Source organism: Meles meles, chromosome 8, assembly GCF_922984935.1.
Source record: "Meles meles chromosome 8, mMelMel3.1 paternal haplotype, whole genome shotgun sequence".
Classification (NCBI taxonomy): Eukaryota; Metazoa; Chordata; class Mammalia; order Carnivora; family Mustelidae; genus Meles; species Meles meles.
In genome coordinates, this window is record NC_060073.1 from 61785271 (window position 1) to 61812853 (window position 27583).

A 27583-nucleotide genomic window follows, 5' to 3' on the forward strand; every position below is an offset into this window, starting at 1 on the left:
AGCAGAGAGCCCAGTGATGACATGGGACTGAGGGCTTAATCCCAGGATCCTGAGATCATGACCTGAGCCTAAGGCAGATGCTTTTAACTTACTGAGCCACCTAGGCATCCCCTCTTTGTTGTCTTCTAAGAGTTTTATAGTTCTAGTTCTTACGTTTAGGTTCTCAATCTACCTTGAGTTAATTTCAATACATGGTGTGAGGAAGGGGTCTAACCTCATTCTTCTGGATCTAACCTCATTCTCAGCTATCTGAGCTCCATTTGTTGAAAAGACTACTCTTTCCCTCCTGGATGGCCTTGGCATTCTCATAGAAAATTAGTTGACTATGGATATATGGATTTATTTCTGGACTCTCAGTTATATTCCATTGATCTCTATGTCTAATCTTGTGCTAGTACCACAAGATCTAGATTACTATTATTTTGTAGTAAGTTTTGAAATCAGGAAGTATGAGTCCTACTTTATTCTTCTTTTTCAAGATTGTTTTGACTATTCTAAGTCCCTCATGATTCTAAATAAATTTACAGTCAGCTTGTCAATTTCTACAAAGAAGTCAGGGATTATCTTTAAATCCACTGAATCTATAGATTGGATTGGGGAGTATTACCATCTTAACAATGTTAAGTCTTCCAATCTGTGAACATGGGATTTTTTTTCTAATTGTAGATCTTCCTTGTTATCTTTCAACAATATTTTATAGTTTTCAGAGCATATGTTACAGTTATTCCTAGGTATTTTATTCTTTTTGATGTCATTGTAAATGGAATTGTCTTCATTTCATTTTTGGATAGTTCATTGCATATATATAGAAATACAGTTGGCTTTTGTACCTCAATTGCATCCTGAAACCACTGAGTTCATTTGTTAGTTCTAATAGTTTTTTTATTTAACTTCTTAGGATTTTCTGTATATAAGATCATGTCATCTGTGAATAGATAGTTTTACTTTTTCCTTTCTAATTTGGATATCTTTTGCTTCTTTTTCTTGCCTGTTTGCTTTGGCTAGAACCTCCAGTACAATGATGAATCGAAGTGGCAAGAGCAAACATCCTTGTCTTGTTCCTGACCTTAAAGGAAAGCATTCTGTCTTTCACCATTAAATGTAATATTAACTGTGGGGTTTTAGTAGATGCTTTTTTCATACTGGTGAAACAGAAGAGAATTTCTGCTTCTAGTTTGTTGAGTGTTTTTATCATGAAAGAGTGTTGGATTTTGTTAAATGATTTTCTGTATCTAATGAGATATACATGTAAGTTTATTATTATGTTGATTACATTATTACAATTATTACATTAACTGATTTTTAGAAGTTAGACCAAACTTGCATCCTACTTGTTCATGGTATAGCACTGTTTTTATATGTTTCTGCATTTGTTTTGCTAATATTTTGTTGAGGATTAATCTGTTGCTATTCATAATAGATACTGTCTGTAGTTTTCTTATGATGCATTTTTCTGGTTTTGGTATCAGAGTAATACTGACCTCATAAAATGAATGTTCTCATCTCTTCTAATTTTTGAAAGAGTTTTAAAGAATTGGCATATTTTTTCCTTTAATTTTTAGTAGAGAATTCAATGGTGAAACCATGTGGATTTGGGCTTTGTGAGTAGTTTTCTGATTATTAACTCAATTTCTTCACTTTTTATAGGTCTGTTCAGTTGTCTACTTCTTGAGTAAATTTCATTAGTTTGTTTCATTGTAGGAATTTGTTCATTTCATCAAGGTTCTCTAATTTGTTGGCATACAATTGTTTATGGTATTCCTTTATTTCTTTTTTCCCCATAAGGCCAGCAATAATGTCCCCTCTTTTACTTCTGCTTCTAGTGATTTGAGTCTTTTTTTTAGGGGCGGAGTTTAGCTTAGCTAAAGGTTTGTCAGTTTTGTTGCTCTTTTCAAAGAACTTCGTTTCATCGATATTCTCTATTGCTTTTGCTATTCTTTGTTTCATTAATTTCCACTCTAATCTATATTATTTCTCTTCTTCCAGTTTCCTAATTCTCTTTCCATCAGAATCTAACTTACTAAACTGGGCCGTAGGTTTTGTGTGTGTATATGTATTCCAATAAAACTTTATTCAAAAGCAGGCAGCAGGGGCGCCTGGGTGGCTCAGTGGGTTAAAGCCTCTGCCTTCGGCTCAGGTCGTGGTCCCAGGGTCCTGGGATCGAGCCCCACATCTGGCTCTCTGCTCCTCGGAGATCCTGCTTCCTCCTCTCTCTGTCTGCCTCCCTGCCTACCTGTGATCTGTCTCTCTCTCTGTCAAATAAATAAGTAAAATTAAAAAAAAAAAAAGTTTTAAAAAGCAGGCAGCAGGCCAAATTTGGCCCGAGGGCCAGAGTTTGCTCACCCCGATCCAGAGTAATAGTTCCTAACCCTGGATGCATAGCATTTTAAGGAAATTTATTCCTGGACCTCAACCCCTGAGATTGACTCAACTGATCTGGGTTGGAGCATGAAGAGTTTTCTCTTTGCTTGTTTGTTTTTTGTTTTAAGCTTTCTCTGTGTTTCCAATGTGCAGCCAAGTCTGAGAGCCGTCTTTTCAGAGCAGGGATCTGACCTTGGCTTTTTTGTTTGTTCTTGGTTTAAAACAGAGTAAGCCTGTTTTATCCCAGAGTTCTGATGCTGGAAATCTGAGCTGAAGTGTCAGTAGAGCCATGCTTCCTCTGAAGCCTCTAGTGGAGAATCTTTCCTTGACACTTTAAGCTTCTGATGGCTATAACCTTTCCTTACCTTGTGGCTGCATAACTCCAATCTGTGCCTCTGTCTTCACATGGCCTTCTCCTCCACTCAAAAAAACAGCAAATGAATAGATGCATAGGGCAAAATGTGGGGGCATAGGGGAGTATGTAGCTTTGATGTCTTCAGGGCATGCTATCCTCCTAGTATCTGAATGTGTCCACCAACCTGGAAGATCCGTCTTTGCAGTTTTAATTTCAGTTACTGTGTTTTGTTTATGTGTGTGTGTGTGTGTGTGTGTGTGTGTGTGTGTGTAATTCTTTTAGATTCTTTTGCCAATTTGGTATAGCACTTTTTGTGGTTTCCTGTTCTCTATAGAGATCTTTTATTTATTTAGTGAAAGAACAGGTAGCATGTAGTCAGTTTTCTATCCCTAACAATGTTACATTTTCTGATGAACTACTAAGATCCACCTTCTATTATAATATGCAGGTAGTGTGGTATATTGTGGATGAAGGGAAATTGAATCTTTTGGAGTTAGTTCAGGGCTCTGAGAGGGAAACTGATTTTATGATTATGTGATGTCCACAGCCTGATATATTCTAGAAATTTCTAGGATTAGAAAATGAAAGATTTTGGACTCAAAGCAATAGGAGAATATAACCCAATATTTATGGCAAAGGGAGGACTAAAAGGTATTGTTTTTGTGGATTTCATCGTTTAAAAAAATTCTGTATTGGGGTGCCTGAGTGGCTCAGTGGGTTAAGCCGCTGCCTTCGGCTCAGGTCATGATCTCGGGGTCCTGGGATCGAGTCCCGCATCGGGCTCTCTGCTCGGCAGGGAGCCTGCTTCCCTCTCTCTCTCTCTCTGCCTGCCTCTCTATCTACTTGTGAGCTCTCTCTGTCAAATAAATAAATAAAATCTTTAAAAAAATAAATAAATAAAATAAAATTAAATTAAATTAAAAAATTCTGTATAAATCACAAACTGGAATGAGTAATACACACACACACACACACACACACACACACACACACACACACTTTTCTGCCCACCCTTTAGTTAGCAGTATTAGTGAGGAGTGAAATGGCCATGTATCAGTTATGATTGCATTCAGCTACATGTAATGAAAACCAAGCCAGAGTGACTTAACCAAAGAGAGGTGTATTTTTTTTTTCCAAACAACAAGAAGTCCCAAGGAAGGCAATCCAAGTGCAATAAGTCAAAGACATCAATAATGACCAGTCTCCTTTTTATCTTCCTGCTCTCTCATTCTAAATGTGTGGCTTTCAGCCTTATGGTCAAAAGATGTCTGCTGACTTCGGTTTCCAGTCAGGCCTGTAAGGAATTTGGAAGCTGCCATTGCACCCTAACAGTAAGTAAAGAGCTGAACAAACTGAAAAATCAACAGCTTTCTTGGGTCTATCAGAGAAGTGAAGTTACAATGCAAACTTCTGTCCCCAAACTGGAGACTTAGTCGCTATTTAGTGTAGCAGAAACCCACAAGTAGTAACATCAGGGATTAGTGCAAGGGTTGGACTAACCAAAACTGCAACTGATGAATTATTGGAGACTCAGTGTGCCCAAGCCCAAAAATCAAAAACTCCAAGAAGACCTAGTCAATGGGGGTATATATTGTTGTCAATGTCCTGTTGTCCAGGATCTTGACCCAGTTCTCATAGTGAATACTGGAGAAAAATGCCCCTGCTTCTGGCAGGGCAAGGGGGAAAGTAGCCATTTTGAATATACCAGAGCATCTGTTTTTAACAAGGCCTGCCTTCGGGAGAAACTGTTTAACCAGAGCCTAATCTACTGGATTTTCATCAGAGCCTAACTGGCCTAGGGAAAGCGAAATACCCAACCTAAGCCTACTCTAGCCATCCTGTCCCTTCTAAGGGTTGGGGAGAAGACTGAACAGTACTTGTGAAGTTCACAATCCAGAGGCACAGGCTCCTTAAAAGACTAACACTAATCATAGGACTATAAAATACTTCTGCTCCCCCCACACCTTACCATATTACTGAAGACCTATTTATAGCAGTTCTCTTACCTAGTACATCATGTCCAACTATCACGAAAAAGTTATAAGACATATTGAGTGGCAAAAAACAGTTTAGAGAGACAGAGAAAGCATCAGAACCAGACTCGAATATGGTGGGGTTGTTTGAGTTATCAGATCAGAAATTTAAAACAACTATGGTTAATATGCTAAGCACTCTAATAGATAAAATAGACAGCATGCAAGAACAGATAGGTAATGTAAGCATAGAGATGATAATTGTAAGAAAGAGTCAGAAAAAAAATTCTAGAGATCAAAAGCAATGTAACATAAATGAAGAGTGCCTTTGATGGGCTTCTTTCCTCAACTGGACACAGCTGAGAAAAGAATCTCTGAGCTTGAGGATGTCTCAATAGAAAATTCCAAAACTGAAAAGCAAAGAGAAAAGAGAGAAAAAAACAGAGCAGAATATTCAAGAATTGCAGGACAACTACAAAAAGTATGACATATGTGTAATGGGAATATCAGAAAGAGAAAGAAACAGGAAATATTTAAAGCAATAATGAAGGAGAATTGCCCCAAATTATGTCATTACAGATTCAGGAATTACATTACAGATCCAGGAAGCTCAGAGAACACCAAGCAAGATGAATGCCCAAGAAAGACTTTTTGTAGGAATATTGTATTCAAATTGTTGATAATATAAGATGAAGAAAAAATCCTGAAAGAACCCAGAATTAAAAAACAGATTTCCCATAGAGGAGCGAAAATACAAATTACATCAGCTTCTTCTCAAAACCCATGCAGGCAAGAAGGGAGTGGAGTGAACTATTGAAAGTCTTGAGAAATAAAAACAACAACCACCTACAATTATGTTCTCTGCAAACTAATCTTTCAAAATTGAAGGAAAAATAAAGACTTTCTCAGACAAGCAAAAATTAAAGGAATTGTTGCCAGTAGACTTGGCTGTTGGAAATGTTAAAAGTTCTTTAGAAGAGAAGGAATATGAGGGATGCCTGGGAGGCTCAGTCAGTTGAGCATTTGACTCTGCTTTTCACAACCCAGAGATTGAGCCCTGCATCAAGCTGTACACTAAGTGAAGAGTCTGCTTGAGTTTCTCTCTCTCCCTCTGCCCCTGCCCTGACTCTCCGCCTGCATGTGCTTTCCCTCTCTCTCTAAAATAAATAAATTCTTTTTAAAACGAAGAAAAGGAAAATGATACAGGTCAGAAGGTCATATTAAAAAAAAAAAAAAAAAAGAGCGTTGGGGCGCCTGGGTGGCTCAGTGGGTTAAAGCCTGTGCCTTCAGCTCAGGTCATGATCAGGGGTCCTGGGATCGAGCCCTGCATTGGGCTCTCTGCTCAGCAGGGAGTCTGCTTCCTCCTCTCTCTCTGTCTGCCTTGCTGCCTACTTGTGATCATTGTCTGTCAAATAAATAAGTAAAATCTTTAAAAAAAAAAGAGCGTTGGAGAAGAAATAAGTGAAAGTAAAATAAAAGCATTTGATTTTCTTTTATTTTTTTAAACATTTTATTTATTTATTTATTTGATAGAGAGAGAGAGAGAAAGAGGGAAAGCCCAGAGGGAGAGTGAGAGGAAGAAGCAGGCTCCTGGTGCCTCAGTTGGCAAAGAGACTGCCTTCGGCTCAGGTCATGATCCTGAGGTCCTGGAATCAGTCCCACACTGGGCTCCTCCTGCTCTGCAGGGAGCCTGCTTTTCCCTCTCCTGCCTGCCCCTCACCCTGCTTGTGCTCTCTCCCTCTCTCTGTCAAATAAATAAATAAAATCTTTAAAAAATTTTTGGTAACCTAGATGAAACGGACAGTTCCATGAAAGGCAATATCTGCCAAACGTCACACAAGAAGACATAGACAATCTGAATAGTCCTATACCTGTTAAGAAAATTGTAACTGAAACAGTAATTAATAACTTTCTAAAACAGAAAGCACCAAGCCCAAATGGGTTCACTGGTGAGTTCTCCCAGACATCTAAGGAAGAAATTATACCAGTTCTCCACACTCTCTTTCAGAAGATAGAAGTAGAGGGAATACTTCCTAACTCATTCTGTGACACCAGCATTATCCTATTACCAAAACCAGACAAAGACATTACAAGAAAGAAAACTGTAGACCAATATCTCTCATGAGCATAGATATGAAAATCTTCATCAAAACATAGCAAGTAAAATCCAACAATGTATAAAAAAAATTATACACTATGACACCATAACCAAGTAGGATTTGTCCCAGATATGCAAGGCTGACTCAATATTCACTTAATGTAATCAATTACATCAACAGGATAAAGAAAGATCACATGATCATATCAACAGATGCAGGAAAAACATTGTGCAAAACCCAATACCCATTCATAATAAAAACTTAGGAATAGAGGAGAACTTCTCAATTTGGTAATATCTCAATTAGGTATATTTATAAAAACCTACAGCTAATGGTGGTAAACTTGACTCTTTCCCCATACCATAAGGAATAAGGCAAGGGTGTCTTCTTTCAGCACTTCTTTTCAACATCATACTGGAAATCGTAGCTAATTCACTAACATAAGAAAAGGAAATAAAAAGTATACTGATAGGTAAGGAAGAAATAAAACTGTCTTTGATTGCAAATGACATGAATGTCTATGTAGAAAATCCAAGAGAATTGAGGAAAAAACCCTCCTAGAACTAATAAATAATTATAGCAAGGTTTCAGGATATAAGGCTAATATACAAACTTAATCGCATTCCTATACACACATAATGAACAAATGGATTTTGAAATTAAAAACACAGAGGTAGGGGCGCCTGGGTGGCTGAGTGGGTTAAAGCCTCTGCCTTTGGCCCAGGTCTTGATCTCAAGGTCCTGGGATTGAGCCCCGCATTGGGCTCTCTGCTCAGCGGGGAGCCTGCTTCCTCCTCTCTCTCTGCCTGCCTCTATGCCTACTTGTGATCTCTGTCTGTCAAATAAATACATAAATAATAAATAAATAAATAAATCTTTAAAAAAAAAAACAGGTTTTTGGCAGCTTTCTGCTCACAATTAATTGTCCAAATTAGATATGTACTTAATCAATTCCTGGCGAGGAGAATGAGACCATGTGAATGCCTTAGATCAGTCATAATTCCCTCCTGCAGTGAGCTGGAGCTAGAGATCCTTGAGCAGGAAGATGGGATCTATTCAAAAGTGGAACTATGGGTGTGCCTGGGTGGCTCAGTGGGTTAAAGCCTTTGCCTTCGGCTCAGGTCATGGTCCCAGGGTCCTGGGATTGAGCCCCGCATCGGGCTCCCCGCTCAGCAGTGAGCCTGCTTCCCCCACTCTCTCTCTCTGCCCACTTGTGATCTCTGTCAAATAAATAAAATCTTTAAAAAATATATAACCATTTGTCTTTAAAAAAAAAAAAGTGGAACTGTGCCAGCTTGAGAAGAGGAAGAATTGGCATATGGAGAAGCTCCGACAATATCTGCTAAAGATAGGGAGAAATGGGAAAGATTAGAAAGAGAGGAAAAGGAAGAGAATATCTGTGTGACACTCCAAAAGAGAGAGCAAGAGACAGAGAGGCCATACTATCTTAGGTTCTTGAGGCCACACTGTGGCATCAAAATTTTCTCCAGGAGAGCATCAAAACATATATCAACTTTGAGAGAAGTAAGTTAATATGGCAATTAGTAGTTGTTCAATTCTTATTTTTGAGTGCATATACTTTTACATCAGAGGAAATAATGATTGATCTTATGAAGTACTTTTTTCAAATATCTGGTATAAATTCTATCCCAAAAGCAGTCTGCTTTCCCTATGCTACGTGCTTATGGAATACTTGGAGAAACTGTTTCTATGCTTGATCTCCATCAAGACAAAATAAGCAAGGATAGAGCTGTACAGACAACCTGCTTTTACTTAAAGCATTCTTTATCGTCAAGAAAGGATATTTTTTGTCTGAAGTGAGTGGAATTTCATTACAGTCCTTTCTTTTTCATTACAGTCTTTTTGAATCACTTTTGAAGTTTTTTCATGACATTTTAAAAAAACCTGAGGCAATTAAAGCAAGTTGCCTTAAAAAGGTTGGCAACAAACCTCTTTAAAATAGGTTGAGCTAGTCTCCCCCCACATATACCTTTCTTCAACTAATCAAGGTAAACAGTTAAAACTAGCCACACAGATTATAGTTTATTTATTACATGCATTCAAGATGAAAAGAAATGAAGTAGTCTCAGCAAGTCCCCTGGGAATAGCTCAAATTTTGTATCCAGTCTTGTTATGTGATTTTTTTTTTCCTTTGCACTTGTCTTTGGTTACCATGACAACTGGAGAGCTCATGGGGGAGGAGAGATTGTTTTGACTGTTGCACTAAGACTAGGAGGAAGAGTTGAGACAGGTGTAGAAACACGGATTCAGGTCAGGGAACAATGAGAGCTGGGAGGATGTGAATGTGTACATGCTGAGCATTTTAGGTTATTTTGTAGGGAAGACAGGCATGATGCTGAGTAGTATAACAATGCAGAGTGCCAGAGTAAGACATGGAGAACTTAAAGGCTAGTGGGGCAGAAAAATTTTATATAGCTACCATGTCCCTTGCCCTCACACATCACAGATTTTGTGCTGTAGTCCACCCCTGAGTAAGTGACTGACCCACCCAGTACATCATGCAGGCAAGTAACACAACGAAAATATATCTAACTAATAGCTAAATAATAATCTCCCCAGGCCACACTCCCTGTTCTCAGGGTATCTTGAGTAGAAGAACACAACCAGCTGAACCTGTCCTACTGAGGTGACTTCAGAGAAAGCGATGTGGTACCAGAGTAGTAGCTCTCTTTGACAGGACCTCTCCAGAGTACAGAAGCTACCAAGTTCCCAACTCAGGGAGTGGCTAAGGGATGCTGGGGAACCTCATCTCCTAAGGTGACCCTGGTCACTGGTAAGCTGAGAATAATGTAAAAGAGGTGCCCAAGTTGGAACTGGCCTAATTTTGTAAAATTGGTAAAGACTGGTCCTTGCAGAGGATGCTCTTCTTGGAAGTCCATTCTGTTCACTTCCAAACTGGCATAACCACCTCTTGGATTCTAGCTGCCACAGGGATAGTTTCAGAATCGATTCCAGTTTTGGGGTGCTTGGGTGGCTTGGTTGGTTAAGTGTCCAATTCTTGATCTCAGCTCAGGTCTTGATCTCAGGGTCATGAGTTTGAGCCCTGCATTGGGCTCCATGGAGCCTACTTAAAAAAATTGTCTTTAATTAAAATCAAAATTTAAAAAAAAGAGTTGATTCTGGTTTTTACCCATCAGAGAACCACTTTGGTTTTTTAATTTAAAACATTTAAAAATATTTTTTATATTTTAAAAATATGTTTTCAGGGGTGCCTGGGTGGCCCAGTGGTTTAAGCCACTGCCTTCGGCTCAGATCATGATCTCAGGGTCCTGGGATCGAGTCCCACATCGGGCTCTCTGCTCGGCAGGGAGCCTGCTTCCCTCTCACTCTCTCTGCCTGCCTCTCTGCCTACTTGTGATCTTTCTCGGTCAAATAAATAAATAAAATCTTTAAAAAAAATGTTTTCATATTTTTATTTAATAACTGTTAATGTTACAATATTGATTCCAAGTAGGGATAGAGCAATATATGTTCCCCAACATAAGATTGGAATTTTTTACCACTTAAAATTGATTATGAATCATTTATTTTTTTAAAAAGTTTTTTATTTATTTTTTGTCAGAGAGAGAGAGCGAGAGAGTGAGCACAGGCAGACAGAGTGGCAGGCAGAGGCAGAGGGAGAAGCAGGCTCCCTGCCGAGCAAGGAGCCCGATGTGGGACTCAATCCCAGGACGCTGGGATCATGACCTGAGCCAAAGGCAGCTGCTTAACCAACTGAGCCACCCAGGCATCCCTGATTATGAATCATTTAACTCTCAAGAACTATTTTCTAATTTATCACTGATTTGAATTAATATCACGTCTTTATTCTAAGTCTGCCTTTTGTGTTACTTCCTGTTTCCCCAGCCTCCTACTGGTGATGTATAATCTTTGAAAAGTACATTCATTAAGGCTGTCAGCACCATGTATTTGAACATTATAATCCTGGCTTTTTATTATGTTTCTTTCCCACTTGTTCTTGGTTTTTATTCATGAATGTTCTGCAGTCTCTCTTTACTGTATGCTTGAATTACAAGTATACACAAGGAAGTGGCTTTTATGACATGCCAAGGCAAGGATGTTGTGTTCCAGCTTTATAATAATAGCACTGGGGGAAATAGCTCATTTCAAAAAGACTAAGTTCTACTTCAAAAGAGTTTTAGTTAATTAAAGTGAAGGTGGTGAAAAGTCTAAAAAGCAATTCTTTGACTGTAAAGTATTTTCACTTAGCTATTAATTAAATGTATTCCCATTGTGTTTATAGCCTTACCTATTAATACTTTGTTTTCAAATAGTCAAACAAAAAATGGATGTGCATGTTGGATTCTCTTTACTGTATTTCATTATTTCTTTTAGCTACATTATGGCCTATTGAAAATGATTTCGTATTTGCTGACATAGTATTGATGATTCACATTTATTAAGTTAATTAGAGGTATATCTTGCATCTTGGAGCGGCCACCTGGTCATCTGTTTTCTTTCCCACTCCCTGTAAGCCATCTCCTTTCTCCTATAACAGCTCTCCTGCTTACATGCTGCCTTTGACAAAAATCCATTTATTCATATACCAAACATCCAAAACATCCAAGGCACAATTGTACACACTGCAGGAAATGAAAAACTGTCACTACATTATATACTGTTTTATTAATTCATAAAAATATATTTTTTACAATGTAGGGTGACTGGGGAAAAAAAATCAGGGAGGAGGTAGGATTCGTTAGAGAGGAACTCAGAAGCAGAAGGATAAGATATTGCTAGGCAGTTGAAAGGGAGGAGATTTGTATGTAGAGATGTGAAATAGGTAGGTTTTACCTTTGTCTCTCTCATCTTACTCCAGTCTTCATCCAAAGCTAACTCTTGGGTGCCTGGGTGGCTCTGTGGGTTAAGCCTTTGCCTTCTGTTCAGGTCATGATCCCAGGGTCCTGGGATTGAGCCCCACATCGGGCTCTCTGCTCAGTGGGGAGCCTGCTTCCCCCCCTCTCTCTCTGCCTACTTGTGATCTCTGTCTGTCAAATAAATAAATAAAATCTTTAAAAAAATAGTTGCCAAAGCTAGCTCTCAGGATGCCTCTCTATTCCTTACCTGAATGAACGAGCTTCATGAGTGCAGGGGCTTTTATCTATTTTGTTCAGTGGTGCATATTCAGCACCAGTAATGCCTGGCACATGCAGATGCTAAGTATTGTGAGTTTTTGGATCAAGGAACATAGGAATAAAATGATAATTACCTATAAGTTTTAGGGTCTCAGACCTTCTAAGATGTTAATTAGCTCATTTTTTTTTCTCCATAAACTTTGGTCAATTAAGTTTATTATAAAACTTTTTAGGGGCACCTGGGTGGCTCAGTGGGTTAAGCCTCTGCCTTCGGCTCCGGTCATGATCTCAGGGTCCTGGGATCAAGCCCTGCTTTGGGCTTTATACTATGCTGGGGTTTTTGGGGTGTGTGTGTATGTGTGTGTGTGTGTGTGTGTGTGCATGTGTGTGTGTTTCTATGCAGTTTTGTCTTGTGTGTGTACTTGTGTAACCACCACCACATTCAAGATGCAAAACTGTTCCATAACTACAAAGGAACTTCCAAATGTTACTCCTTTATATATCTGCCCCTTGTTGTGAACCTATCACCTAAACTAAGAACAGATAACTTACATTTTCTTGTGTTCTTTATCCCTATCCATCGCCTTGCCTCTCCCTTAAGACACCCACCTTCTTCTTCTTCTTCTTTTTTTTTTAAGTAAGCTTCACATCCAGCATGGAACCCAAACCCTGGCCTGAACTCATGACCCTGAGATCAAGACGTAAGTTGAGATCAAGAGTCAGACACTTAACTAACTGAGCCACCCAGGTACCCCAAAGATATATCTATTTTGTTTTTATAATTGCATTTGGGGAGAAGATGTTTTATCACTTATACTGTTTTACTTATTATTTTTATAAAAAGATTTTAACAACCTATATTATCTTCCGGGATTTTCTGTGTTACTAAAATTTTGCTGTCACTACTTTCATTCTTGGTTAATACTCCATTGTGAGAACATAACAAGAAAATTTAAGTTGTTTTCAGCTTTTGCTGTTATGAGCAAGTCCTTTTTTTTTTTTTTAAAGATTTTTATTTATTCATTTGACACAGAGAGAGATCACAAGTAAGCAGAGAGGCAGGCAGAGAGAGAGGAAGGGAAGCAGGCTCCCTGCGGAGCAGACAGCCCGACGCGGGGCTCGATCCCAGGACCCTGAGATCATGACCTGAGCCGAAGGCAGCGGCTTAACCCACTGAGCCACCCAGGCGCCCCTATGAGCAAGTCCTTTTTCTAACCATTAATATATAATTTAGTAATAACAATAATAATAATAATTCTTTCTTTTAGCAGTAATAAAGATACTGCTATAATCTATAATGATAATAATAGCAATGACAATAATAATGTGATTGTCCCTCATAACACTGCTACAGTGATCTGAGATGTTTTATGATAGCCCTAGCCTTGTATTTAACAAGGTCGATCAATTAAAAAGGTCAGTGGAATAGAACTAGAGGGTATTATGCTAAGCAAAATAAGTCAGTCAGAGAAAGACAATTATATGATTTCACTCGTATGTGGAATTTGAGAAACAAGACAGGATCCTAGAGGAAAGGAGGGAAAAATAAAATAAGGCAAAATCAGAGAGGGAAACAAGCCATAAGAGACTCTTAGCTATAGGAAACAAACTGAGGGTGGCTGAAGGGGAGGTGGGCGGGGAGACGGGGTAACTGGGTGATGGGCATTAAGGAGGGCACGTGGTGTAATGAGCACTGGGTAATATATACAACTGATGAATCACTGAATCGTACCTCTGAAACTAATAATACATGATATGTTAATTAATTGCATTAAAATAAAATGTCAGTGGAAAACCAAGTAAGATCTAAATATTCTGCTCATTCACAGGGATATTTATGTTTTGTAATAAAACTCTCCTTGATACACTCTTCCAAGGAGTGTTTGTTGAGAGTTAGGAATTATTTGTATGTTTATACAACTGATCCAAGAAGTCAGCTACTACCCCCAAATAGGTCCAGAGTCATTTTACTGGTATTGACATTCAGGTAACTTAAAAATAAATGCTCTGAAGGCACAGGGCTGGCTCAGTTGGTAGAGCTTGCACCTCTTGACTTTGGAGGTGTGAATTGGAGCCCCACATTGGGCATAGAGATTACTTAATTTTTAAAAATGTTGTCATCCTGCAGAGTTTGCTAACTTTACTGTACTGGATGATTTCCTTATGCCCCTCTAAATCTACCCTCTACCCTTCTGCAGCCCACCATGCCTCAGAAGGGTGACCTATATGGAGTGCCTCCACAGGCTTCCTTTTCTTCTGCTTCCAGTCTCATTGGACAATGGGGAACACTAGCAGGTAACTGAAAGAAGGAAGAGACTGAGGTTGAAATGCAATCTGATTTATCCTTTGACATAATTGATGTCAAATGATTCTCTCCACAAATCCCTTTTGGTTTCTGATTCAGTAGCTGCTACCTTCCCTCCTCCCTACAGGTTTCAGAGAGGTAATATCTCCTCATCAAGTGTGTCTAGCTCTGGGGCCCTACATTATCCCTTGTGGTATTTCTACCCATATTTTTGTATATAATCTCTGCATTAGACTCTCCTCAGATTATTCAGTTTGAAAGGTCTCTCTTTCCTGTCAGCAAACGAACTGATAGACTGAAATGGCAGATGATCATTTACTTGCCACACAGTGGAAGAGGCATGTCTGCAGTAGAAGAGAATGAGAGAGAGTGAGAGTGCAAGGTGAAGAGGGAAAGTCCTGGTGTCATGGAGATCTGAATTCCAGCCTCCAAAGCACTTCTTCCTCAAGCTCCCCCTTCCATTCCTTCAGTTACCCTAGTGTACTCCATGGTAAATAGGCAAGTAACAGGAAGCCCATTCATGTCTAGACCAATTTGAGTTGAGTTTTCTGTTACTTGCCACAAAGTATACCAAGGTAGCCCATGACCTACCAAACTGCAAAGTCCAGAGATAGTTGTTCTTCAGAATTAGTTGATCTAGTAGTTGAATAATGTATTATAGACCCTGTTTGCCATATACGGTATCAGCTTTATTCTAGAGTCTGGATTTCTACATAGTTATAAAAAGGCAGTTGTATCCATTCCTCTAACATCTGCTGGGAGAGAGTGGCTTCCAGGTACTTTCTCAGAAAATTCAGGAAATTCTTTTCCTGAAACGCTCAGCAAACCTCTCCTTGCTTCTCATTGGTCCATATAGTATCACATGCCCATCCTTGAACTAATAACCTCAGCCAGGAAGTAGGATTATGCTGATGAGTGTAAACCTGAGCATAAACCTTTCTCTTCCAATCAGGAGTAGGTCAGTTTCCCCAAGAGCATATGGTGCCACGGTTTGGTTTGAGGGGGAGCCTGGATAATGAGGGAGGAGATTGGGGAGATACCAACAGGTCTTGGGAGCAAGAACCACAGTATCTTCTATGACTTCCTAGCTATATATGCCAAAAGGTTATTTCCTGCTTAAACTATTTGAAGTTTCTTTCCTGTCTTGAAGAAGCCATGATTAGGGGCGCCTGGGTGGCTCAGTGGGTTAAGCCGCTGCCTTCGGCTCAGGTTATGATCGCAGGGTCCTGGGATCGAGTCCCACATCGGGCTCTCTGCTCAACAGGGGGCCTGCTTCCCTCTCTCTCTCTCTGCCTGCCTCTCTGCCTACTTGTGATCTCTTTCTGTCAAGTAAATAAATAAAATCTTAAAAAAAAAAAAAAAAAAAAGAAGCCATGATTAATTCAACTAGGAGTATCTTGGTACTTGTTCTAGACATTTCCTAATTGTGTGACTTTGGTTATGTCATATAAGCCACCTATGCCTTAGGTTCTGCTTCTGTAAAATGAAGGTTAACAACATCTGCCTGACAAGGTTGCTGGGAGCTCCTGTGAGATGAGAAGTATGAAAGCATCTTGTAACCTAGAAAGGGCTAAACAAAAGTGAGGGCTCTTAATTAGCACTAGCTTTGTTGTTGCCACACCCTGGAGATCAAGTTGCTCTCTTTAGTGAGCAAATTAGATGCTCCCACCTGGCTGAGAAATGCTAAATTGCTAACAACCTCCCTAAGGTTTTATCCTTTCTTTTTCATAAGAGACTTCTCTCTGAGCTGCTAAGATATAGATAAAACCATAACAACCTGTTAGTGTGAATTGTCACTGAGAGAACAGCCCTCCATGCAGCTGGAGATTAGTTAAGCAGTAAACACTGTGCTATCTTCCAGGCATTAGGCAAACTCTTATCGGTGTAAGGCCTTTTATGGGTTGGCTGTGATAAGAAAGAAAAGCACTGAAGGTAATGATTATGTGGTTAGGAATTTGGCAAGGTGGGTTTTTTGAGTAGACTGTAGACCCTGGACTGAATGATACTTTTGAATCTCTAGGTTTCCCTCTCCAGGAGCCTTGAGATGAGAAATCTACTTTGAGAAAACGGTAACCTGGTTCAATTTAATAAAAATACTCTCAGTACTCAGAATAATTATGGAGATATGAAGAAGAATTCTTTCTCCCTGCAACTCCACAAAACTGTTAGAGTTCACTACACTGAATAAACAGTCTGAGCTGTAGCAGTGCTCACTAGGAGAACATATTCCAAATTTATCTATTTCTCTCTTGCCTTCCCATTCCAGGGTATATCCGTGAGTAAGGGAAGGGAAGGATCAGGCCTGTGTAGTTTGATAAAAAGTGACCCTCACGCACACTTTGAGAACCACTGGGTCTAAGATAGTGAGTTTTGAGTACCCAAGGGCCCGCATTCTCTTCATTCAGTGTTTTTCTCCCATTATACCAGAGAAACTCAAGGTTTAAGTAAGTAACTTCTTGGTCCAGAACCCTAGAGCCAGCATATAAACTTGGAGCCAGTACATAAACCTGGAGCCTGTGCTTCTTTTTTATTTTTTTTAAGTTTTTATTTACTTATTTGACAGAGAGAGAGACCACAAGTAGGCAGAGAGGCAGGCAGAGAAAGAGGTGGAAGCAGGCTCCCTACTGAGCAGAGAGCCTGATGAGGGGCTGGATCCCAGGACCCTGAGACCATGACCTGAGCCGAAGGCAGAGGCTTAACCCACTGAACCACCCAGGCGCCCCGGAGCCTGTGCTTCTATACAGTTATCTTTCCCACTGTCCCAGGCTGCTTCATGCTCATTGATGACATAAGCCTCGACAGAGAGTATATGGGAAATATGTATTGCCCTTCTATTATGTTTTAGTCTACTATGATGGAACTATACATGTGTATATATTTGTATGTGTGCATGTATATATATCAAGGTCTTTCACTTTATTAGTGTTTTAAATCTAGTTAGGAACACAGGATATATCCTTAAAAAGATTCAAAAGTTTTAAAGACAAAGGAGCATGTGCTTAGTGTCAAATGAGTGATTTAGAACAGTAATTGCAAGTAATTTCTTGTTAATAATGAAGCAAATTTTGTAGATGATTTGCCTTTATAAAATAAATTCTAGCAGATTATAAGGATAATAAAGATATTCACATTTCCATATGCTTTTTGAGATAGGGGTAGAATTATATCCAGCTAGCCAGAAATGATAAATTGTGCATAACAGTAAGTCATTTCACACATAACTTTACTAAGTGTTTCTATGGGGATATGAAGGAAAGGCTGAGAACTGTTCATTTATACACAAAACTTTGGAATTTCCTAATACATGCCGTTATTGAAGTCTAGTGATTTTGGAAATTTTTGTAAAGAAAATGAGAGCAGAATTGCATTTTTTTGGACTATAGGATGTAAGCAGACTATAAAGAGATTATGGGGAGTGGGAGGAAGGGCTCGCTCTAGTCCCTAGAAGTGTCAAGTAACTATGATTTAGAGCAAGGAAACTAACATTGGATAAATAGTTGTCATGTGACAAGGAGTTTGTTAGGTAGTTGGCACGTATCATATCATCTAATACTCAGAACCTGAGACAACTGAGATTACTTTCAGGGTTTCCCAGAGAGGAAACTGATCTCGGGAGAGAAAAAGTGCCCAAGGTCACCCAATTAGGAAGTGAGGTAGATTAAATATGGCCGCAAATTATTTTCAGCTCCTGTCACCAAGACCACCATACATCTGGGGGTTGAAAGGCCAAATGGAAGGCACCCAAGCAAAGCCAGACATGTAAGTGAGATCATGACAAGCCTTCAAGCCCCATAGACTCTCCAGCTGAATGCAGCCATGTGAGTGAGCTCAGGTAAAACCAGCAGAGGAACTGCCCAGCTGACCCACATAAAGTAGTAAATTGCTATTGTTCCAACTTCCGTGTTATGAAGTAATTGCTACATAGCCCTAGATAACTGAAACAGCCAAGCTTTGACTTTAGATCTTCCTTGTTCCAGTGATGGTATTCTTTCCATGACACATACTACTACTTTGTTATTGATAACATAGGAGTATTTGATAAGATAATCTATAAGGCTCCTTTGAATTCTTAATAGAATGATATTCTAGATACATGGAGTTGGAAAATCCAAGGTATATTTGGATAACAGGAGGAAGCCAGTTTAAGTAAGAAGGCTATCGTTAAAGAGGGAGTAGAAAGAAATCTTATAGTATAGTGATTAGGAGCAAAAACTAGGTTTGAATCCTAGGTCCACCACTCAATAGCTTTGGGCAAGTCACCGAACCTCCCTGTGTCTTGGAATTTCCACTCTGAAAAGATAATGAAAATAGAACCTTCTTCCTAGGGTTGTTTTAAGAATTAAATGAGATAATACAAGTAGTAACTTAGAACAGGTACTGACTCACAGTGAGCTCTCAAATATGTGGACACCAAGTAGATAGACTAAGGAAGACACCACAGGCAGAGAGTCCAGCCTGCCCTTAAGGTAAAGGCAGTGTTTGACTCTGGTGATGATGCTTGCCTGGCAATAGCAGGACCCTTCTAAACATTTAAGAATCTTGGAAACTTTTGTGGATAGACTGCTGATTTTTTTTTTATCTCCATGTTAGAAGCAAAGAAAATTTTTATTATAATAATAGCTGGTTTAAGGACTTTTTTTTAACATAAGTCTTTAACATATACATATGTTCAACTATAAAGTATTCACATCTTTTTGTCTATCTGATCACTACTATGCAAGTAATTAGGAATCATGGAGTCAGAATTCCAGTCATTCATTCAGTAAATATTTATGCAGCATTTGCCATGTGCTAGGCTCTTTGCTGGGTCCTGGGGAAAATAATAGTACAGGGAATCCACAATGGTTTTTGCTCTCATAGAAATTACAGTGAAATGGAGAATTTGAGACAAAGTAAGGAGGCAATTACTGACCAGGGGGATGAATGTTTTGTTGGGGAAAGTTTGGGATACAGTGGGTGCTTGTAGGAGGTCCTACTGACCCAGACTGAGGAGAGAGACCAAATAAAATATATTTCATTCCCTGAAATGAAGTGATCTAAATGGTTAGCTGAGAGATAAGTAGAAGTTAGCCAAGATGATGCCTGAAAATTTGCCACAAGTCGAGTTTGCTTAAATGGTGTGTTCACCTGGAGGAATAGTGTAGGGAATACTGTGTAGTTGGGGGGAGGTGAAGGGTTCCCTCTGGTATTGGAATTTTATTCCTGACAGTTAAGGATAAGACAGCAGCGGTGGACTGGGACCTAGAGGTGACTGAACAGTGATATAATAAAACTGACCTAGAGAAAGCATTTGAATAGGTGACCCAGAGGGACAAAAGAATGGAAAAAGGGTGAGATTAAAGGATAGCTCATATTTCAGGTTGTAAATGTTCAGATAAACAAAGGGTGGTATTAATGGGAAAAACAAGTGTCAGATGACATGAAGTCTGATCTTGACGTGGCCTTTTAGTATATGGTGTTAATTAGAAATATTCCCTCTCTGAAACTGATTTCTCCATCTCCAGCCTGTATGTGTTAGACTACAGTTGACTCGAACAATACGGGTTTGAACAAGCACAGGTCCAACTTGTATGCAGATTTTCTTCAGTAAATATAGTACAATACTATAAATGTATTTTTTCTTCCTTATAATTTTTAAAATAATATATTTTTTCTTTTCTGTAGCTTACTTTATTGTAAGAATACATGAATAATACATATAATGTACTAAAAATGTGTCAATTGACTGCTTATGTTATCAGTAAGGCTTCTGGTTGATAGTGGGCTTTAGTAGTTAGGTTTTGGGGAAGTCGAAGTTATACTCAGATTATTGACTGGGTAGGGTGTCAGTGCCCCTAACCCCTACATTGTCCAAGGGTCAACAGTATTTGAAAGGAAAGACAAGAAAGGAATGAATGCTACAGAACAGAAAGAAAGTGAAAGTGGTGGGACTAGCTGAATAGTATTCCAATTCGGTAATGTTGTCATTTGAGCCCTATCCTGGCCAAAGCACGGAGGGTTTTAGGATCTGATGTTGAGCAGGTGAAGTCAGTAGTACCAGTTCTGTAAAGGGAACTAAGCTTTCTAGACTTAGAGCTCGCGCCTGTAATTATTCATTGAATGTTTGTGGAGGAAAGTGGACTGTGATTTTTTACTTGGTTGCCTGTCTCTCTTCCTGCTCTTGTCACGCTTCTGCTGTTAAAAGGAACTCAGAGAAGGCAAATGAAAAATGAGCCTCGAGGAGCAGAACCCAAATCAAAGCTAAGTGATCGCAAATATTCACATTTCAGGTCTCAGTGTGGGAATGATCTTTAGAAAATGTAGTGGAGGGCGCCTGGGTGGCTCAGTGGGTTAAGCCACTGCCTTCGGCTCAGGTCATGATCTCGGGGTCCTGGGATCGAGTCCCGCATTGGGCTCTCTGCTCAGCAGGGAGCCTGCTTCCCTCTCTCTCTCTCTCTCTGCCTTCCTCTCTATCTACTTGGGATCTCTGTCTGTCATAAATAAATAAAATCTTAAAAAAAAAAAAAAAGAAAATGTAGTGGACATCTATTGTCTTGTTTGACTAACACCCATCTTTTCATATTGGGACAGTAGCCTCCCTTCTGTTTAAACACTGGTTCCCCCACTCAAATCGTGTGATTCCTATAGGGGCTAGAAATCATAGTATCCCTCACTCTTGGCACAGAGGTGATGTGTCACTCAAGCCAGGGCAAGGGGAGATTTTGCAAATTGGAATTAAGAGAAAGGGTTTAATCCTTCTCAGATAGCAAAACTGAAATGGAGTCAGAAGCTAGTGGTAGCCATGTCTTTGTTGCACAAGGAAGACTTGTCAGTCTCTTGTCAGAGAGGAAGGCTGGGATAGGGAGGAGGGAGTAGGGTGGATGGAAGGGGGAGAATGAGGAGGCAGATTACCTGTGGCATTATTGTGCCTGTTTCCATTTGTCCTCAAGACCCACCTTCAACTTTCCCTTTGTCACATAAGGGAATAAATTTGCCTTTTGACATTTTTGGGATTCGGTCCCTGAAAACCAAAAAGTATTGCTTGACCCAGAAATCTTTGTTTTCTGTTGGCAGTGACTCCTTACTCCTTATTCAGAGATAAGGCTACGCCTGGTCCTGGGCCCCTCATAGGTCCAGCTTCCCTGAAACAGCCCCTTACTTCTCCTGCTTAGTATTTTCACAGTTTACTAAGTGGTACTTTTAAAATGCTTCTCCTGGGGCTTGATTTCGGCTTCTCCAACTCTTGATTTCAGCTCAGGTCATGATCTCAGTGTCAACAAATTGAGCCTCACATCAGGCTCCATGCCAGGTGTGGAGCCTACTTAAGATTCTCTCTCTCCCCCTCCCTCTGTCCCATCCCTGCACCCCCCCCCCAAACACACTTGCATGCACACTCTCTTTAAAAAAATTGCTTCTTACAGGGCCCTTTCATGGTACAGAGCATGTTTTGCATGAGGATACTGGGGTGGTGTGACTTGCTGAGAGTCACATGTTATGTAAGAGGACTTACATATGGACTTGAATCCAGGATGTTCAATAAATACCAATAAATAAATAAATAAAATGGAGCTAGAGCCAAGAACCATTCTCAGGCCCAGGGTACAATGTTGAATAAGATACAATGTCTGCTATCATGAAGCTGATAAAACAGTGTGAATGCCGACCAGTAACTAGGCACTTAGAATAAAGTGTGGTAAATGTAAACATAGGGGGAATATAGAGTCCTTCTGAAGCAGATGAGAGTGGCATTACACCCAGTCTGAGTTAGGAAAAACTCCACAGCAGGGTCACTGCCAGCCTTTATGGTACCTGTCTGCGAATCAGAAAAAAAGGTGCCCTTTCCTCAAAATACTTAACTGCCAACTGCCAGAAAATTGTAATAAAAATATGTAAATCTGTAATATCTATTCTGCAATTGGCACACCCCAGTTATACGCAGTATACAACCTGCACAACTGTGTGTGGCACCCTGCTTCCCAGAGGAAATAATGTTTAAGCTGAAATCTAAAGGGCAAAAAAGTGAGTTAGCAGACTCCCTACCTGTAGGCCCCCTGCATATCCTAGAAATGAGTCTGCTGCCAAACAGGCCATTATTTATTTAGGCTGCACAGCCCTCCTGTGGCTGCTCTTGTGTCCTCGTGGACACTACATGCTTTCCCTTCCCTTTAGCCCGGTCTCCCGGGGAACCCAGAGCACTCACTCCCTGCAGGTCATACAATCTCCCTAGACCTGTTTGTCTTCCAGAGATTAGGTTAAGAGTTTGTGTTTCTGGACCGTAGCCCTCAGTGGTGCTTAATTCAAAAAGGAAGAAACTCCGAGAGAAAACCTGATCCTCTCTGGGAGGGGCTAGCCTGGAAGGTACAGTATTTGAAGGCCTGCGACTGTGGAGCCTTCTCCTGATTGGCTGCTAATTATGCCATCCCCTTGACTGCGACTTTTGTTTTTGATTTTTAACTGTGGTGCTTAGCTCAATAGGAGAAATAAATGAGAAGGGAGCACAGAACCCTGTTGCTCTGAGAATCCTGAAATATTGAACCTGATAGCAATCCCGCAGTATGCCTCCCCCACCCCAGCATTCTCATCTAAGTGAACATAAACAGCAAACTCAGACTTAAAAGGAAGTAGAGATGGCTTGTTTTTATAAGAGAAAATGGAAGGATTCAGTAAAGGTCACGGACAGCTCCATCTTCCTAGCTTTGGTAACCTTGGGGGTCCATGTGATTGCTGGAATGTATATGAATATTAGATATTTTAGAACCAGCTGGCAGAGGAACTATTTTCCTTCCCAGATCATCTGCACCTCTATATAAAGATAGAACAGAGTCACATTTCGATGCTCTGGATGTCTTGATCATGAATTTAGCTCCGCTTTAGAGATGTTCCTACTCCCCCCATTCCTACACTCTACTGCTTATCATAATGCTTGTTATATTGTCTTATGTTAATTATAATATAATATTATATCATATATATCATATCATATCATATCATATTATATTATATTATTCCTGGGTTCATTGGAAATTTTTTCATTCTATACTCCCTCCATTTCATGACTCTCTGCAGACTCTTCCAAGATCAATTCCGGGAAGCTGTTAAAATCTTAGACTATTCAAATGGAGGAACATTAAAGAATGTCTGGCCTAGTTCTGCAGATCACAGCTAAAGAGCAGAGGCCCAAGGGGGCATTGAATGACAAAGGTCAGCCAGGGTGTTAGAGACAGAGTTTAGATGTCAGGCCTGGTGTTCTTTCCACCACTGACGCTATTTCTCTTGCCAGTTGATTAGGTTGGGATGAATTTTGGCATGGTTCTGGAAAGCCCACTGTCTTATCTTTCTAGCTATAAATCCCTTTTTCCCAGTTCCTTCCTATTCCCTCCCTTGTCTCTCTCAAATTTTGAGTCCGATCCAGGAGCGGCAACAGGTGTTGGGCCTGCCTCTCGGTGAATCCTGAATCTTGGCTGGCAGGCTTCTGGGGGTGGAGCATGCCCTTGTGCCACCCGGTAGGCTGCCAGATCAGTTTCAAGGTCTCTCTGGTAACTTCCAAGGCCAATTCAACTAAAAGCTCCTTTGTCCTTGGAGCATCCAGTGATTAGCATGAGGAAAATCTTCAGGTCTCCTTGGAGCTACCCGCGGGTGAGGGATATTTTATTGCTAACCTGCCTTGAGCTCCCTAAGGGATTTTTCTCTTTTGTACTAAGCTTGACATAGTATTAATACGCAATAGAGGCTATTAAAACATGCCTGTTGGGGGCACCTGGGTGGCTCAGTGGGTTAAGCCTCTGCCTTCGGCTCAGGTCATGATCTCAGGGTTCTGGGATCAAGCCCCGCATCGGGCTCTCTGCTTAGCAGGGAGCCTGCTTCCCCCTGTCTCTCTGCCTACTTGTGATCTCTCTCTCTCTCTCTCTGTAGAAAATGAATAAAATCTTAAAAAAAAAAACAAACAAAAAAAACATGCCTGTTGGAGGGGCACCTGGGTGGCTCAGTCAATTGAGTGTCTGCCTTAGGCCCAGGTCATGGTCCCAGGGTCCTGACCTGAGCCCTCCATTGGGCTCCCTGCTCATCAGGGGGTCTGCTAGTTGGTCCAACTTTCCAAAAGTCTATTTTTTTATGGGGGCTTTAGGTCTCTCCTGGGAGGTAGCTTATCCTGAGGAAAGTGAGGAGATAGACAATGTGGGTCCAGAATGGACTCTTCAGAATTAAAGAGGAGTGAGTCTAAGTTCAGCATATCATGGACTGGTTTCCTGGCCTTGATGCAGCCCTACATCTGTGCCCCCACCATTGGCCCAAGCTTAGTAATTTATGGAGAGGAACAGGGGCGAGGAGGAATCAGCAAAATATAGAAAAGCTGCTTTACTAGAACTTTGAGTTGAAGGGCATAAATAATACTTATTGGAAGCCCACGTGATGAAGTATAGCATGATAAGGGGAGAAAAGTAGTCTCTCCTCTGCACAATCCATGTAATGGGTTCTCTGTACTGTAGGCTCCTGAAGGGTCAATGTCACCAGGCATGTGAGAATCACTCTCTGGGTCTCCCAAAAACTAAGAGGAACATTTCTCAAGGAGCTAGGGTAACTTTGTCAAGAGGTAGAGGCAAGAGCTTGTAAAACTACAACCAAATTTGAATCGTAGAGTAGCAGAGCGGAGAGGACTACAGAGATCATCTAGGCTGCTAATTCTCAAACTGTGTTTCGGAGAAATTCCCAAATGCCTGGGGGAGGGGAAGGAGTGCTACAGACAAAATATAAATGTGTGGTAGGTCAAGGAAGGGAGAACTCTATTTGACACAAGAAGGTTTTCAATAAAAGCAAGAGGATGAGGAGATGAATTAACCATCTAGGTCAAATGGCTAATAGCTGGAGGGGCTAAGACAGAATCATGACTTCCGGTTTCTTGTGTATGGTCATATGGGACTTTAGCTGTTACTTTTATAATGTGGTGGCTGTGAGCAGATTACTCAGAATGGAAAGAATTTTGGGGTCATGGTGTATGTTTTGTCCGTGTGTTCCTGCTCCTGCGAGAGAGGCAGAGTTGATGTGCCTTTTGAATGCAACTGGGTGACTTTAAACAAATATGCTCTTCCTGGAGTGTGGTTTTCATTATTTTTATATCCTCAGGCTCACAAATCAGCCGGGGCAGAGATGCCGACAGAAAAGCCTAATGGAAGGAATATATTTGTTTCTAATTTAGAATAATAACGACCACACCCCACAGATCAAAATCATGGAAACTTCCACTGTTCTGCAGCACTGTTTTGAACAGCATTTCCAAAAGAGTTCTAATATGCTCTTGAGAAGGGATTCCATATCAGTACTTTGGGAGAATGTTCCATATTATATCCTTGTCTTGGAGACTAATGTTGCTCATAGAAAAGTCCCTGAACAGCTCTGCAAAAGATGTCTATTTAACCTTAATCCAATATTTTGCAAAATTTTGCAATATTTTGCAATTTGCAATATTTTGCAAAACTGATGGAAACTTTTATTCATGGAATATCTATTACCATACAGAACACACTTGTGAAATGCTAAGGTAAAGACTACTGACTGGGAACAGAGAAGGTCTGGGTTGTGGTCCTGGCTCTACCACCAACTTGCATTTTTCATCATATTTGGACTTCAGTTTCCTCATCTGTGAAAGGAGAGGTTTGAAATCAGTGATCTAGAGAGAAACAAAGGACTACTGTTTATCGCACACTGACTCTGTGCCACACACTGGCATGCCATCAGGGTCCTGACCTTAGAAGGGCCCCATGGTTGGTTTAATCAGCCGTCACCATCTGCTCTCACCATCTTGAAATTCTTCATAATATTTTAATAAGGAGCTCTGTGTTTTTTTTCTGCATTGGGCCCCATAAATTATGTAGCTGATCCTGTGAGGGTGTGTGTGCATTTAGAAAGAGAAAGAGAGATTATCTCTAATACTTAACCTCTCAATTTCACATCAGTCTAGTGAGAATGTGTGTGTATTACTATTTGTGATACACAGATATGGAAGCTGAGGTTGAAAGAGGTCAAATAAATTACTCAAGTTCACGTGAGGAGGGACCAGCAGAGCCAGGTTTCCCAGCTAGTCCACTGGGCTCTAATGCTCTTGCTTTTCCCACTAGACCAGCTGCCAGGGCAAACATTCTGAAATTCTAAGATTCTTTTGTTCTTCCGACCAGTAGCTCTATCTCGATCTTCCAATAACAGAAGAACTGCATTAATACCATTTGTTGTCTGAGGGACTGTCTGGCTAACTGAATTAGGGCGTGATGGACCAGATGTCAGTGAACGCATGGCTGGGTGGCAGGGAATGAGTGGTTGTAGAAGTTAGACAGACATGGAGTCCAACAAACCTGGTTCTGCCATTTACTAGCCATGTGACCTAGGGCTGTACTTCTGTGTCTCAGTCTGCCTCTTAAGTTATTGTGAGGATTCAATGAAATAATGCATTGCTTAACACATGGTAATCTCTCAAAAGATTATTACTATCTTTTTATTAACCTTTTTATTAACCACACTAGATTTGCTGTTGTGATATCAGAATACCAACTTTTTTTTTTAGAGATTTTATTTATTTATTTGACAGAGAGAGAGATCAGATCGCAAGTAGGCAGAGAAGTAGGCAGAGAGAGAGAGGGAGGAAGCAGGCTCCCGCTGAGCAGACAGCCCAATGCGGGGCTTGATCCCAGGACCCTGAGATAATGACCTGAGCTGAAGGAGAACACCAAATTTTTAGAACACCTTTGATTTGTTCGATAACAAATGAAAGAACATTAGATTTCTTTACTTTTTTCTAAATCAAATCAAATTTTAATTTCTCAAATTCAAATCAAATTAAATTTAGCTTCACTCTCACTTACCAAGTTGGTGGGACATAACATTTCAGAGCTTTCATTAGGATTCAAAAAACCTCAAGGCTTACCCAACGTGGGAAACGTGGGCAGCTGTGTTCAGCCCATTGTTGTCGTAGCTCATTGTCCAAGCAGGTGTGTTGTAGTCAGATGTATCTGGCCCAGTTGCTCAAGGCATCTACTCGTGTTCTATACCTGGCCACCAAGAGCTCCTGCATGGCTCCCAAAGCCATGGCTTGGTGTTCATTCCCCAGGTGTCCTTGTAGTCATCACTGTAGAGATACTGGTAGAGAGCCAAGTATGGATCCCTACCACCCCTCTATCCTCCAAGCAAGGCTTGCTTCCCCCTCCCAAACAATCCAGCTTTGTCCCTTCATGAATGTACAGGTTGGGGGCACCTGGGTGGCTCAGTCATTAAGCATCTACCTTTGGCTCAGGTTGGATCCCAGGGTCCTGGGTTCAAGCCCTACATCGGGTTCCTGGCTCTGCAGGAAGCCTGCTTCTCCCTCTCCCACTCCCTTGCTTGTGTTCCTGCTCTTGCTATCTCTCTCTCCATCAAATAAATAAATAAAATCT

At 40.4% G+C, this 27583-nt stretch overlaps 1 protein-coding gene across 1 annotated transcript in view; it reads left to right on the forward strand.

The window, feature by feature from the left end:
• Positions 1-27583, forward strand: part of LOC123948781 — a 62673-nt gene that overhangs the window by 6222 nt on the left and 28868 nt on the right. The window contains exons 3-4 of the mRNA XM_046015932.1: positions 3966-4047; positions 14083-14179. Of these exons, the coding sequence (XP_045871888.1) occupies positions 3966-4047; positions 14083-14179 (179 nt within the window). The remainder of the gene's footprint in view (positions 1-3965; positions 4048-14082; positions 14180-27583) is intronic.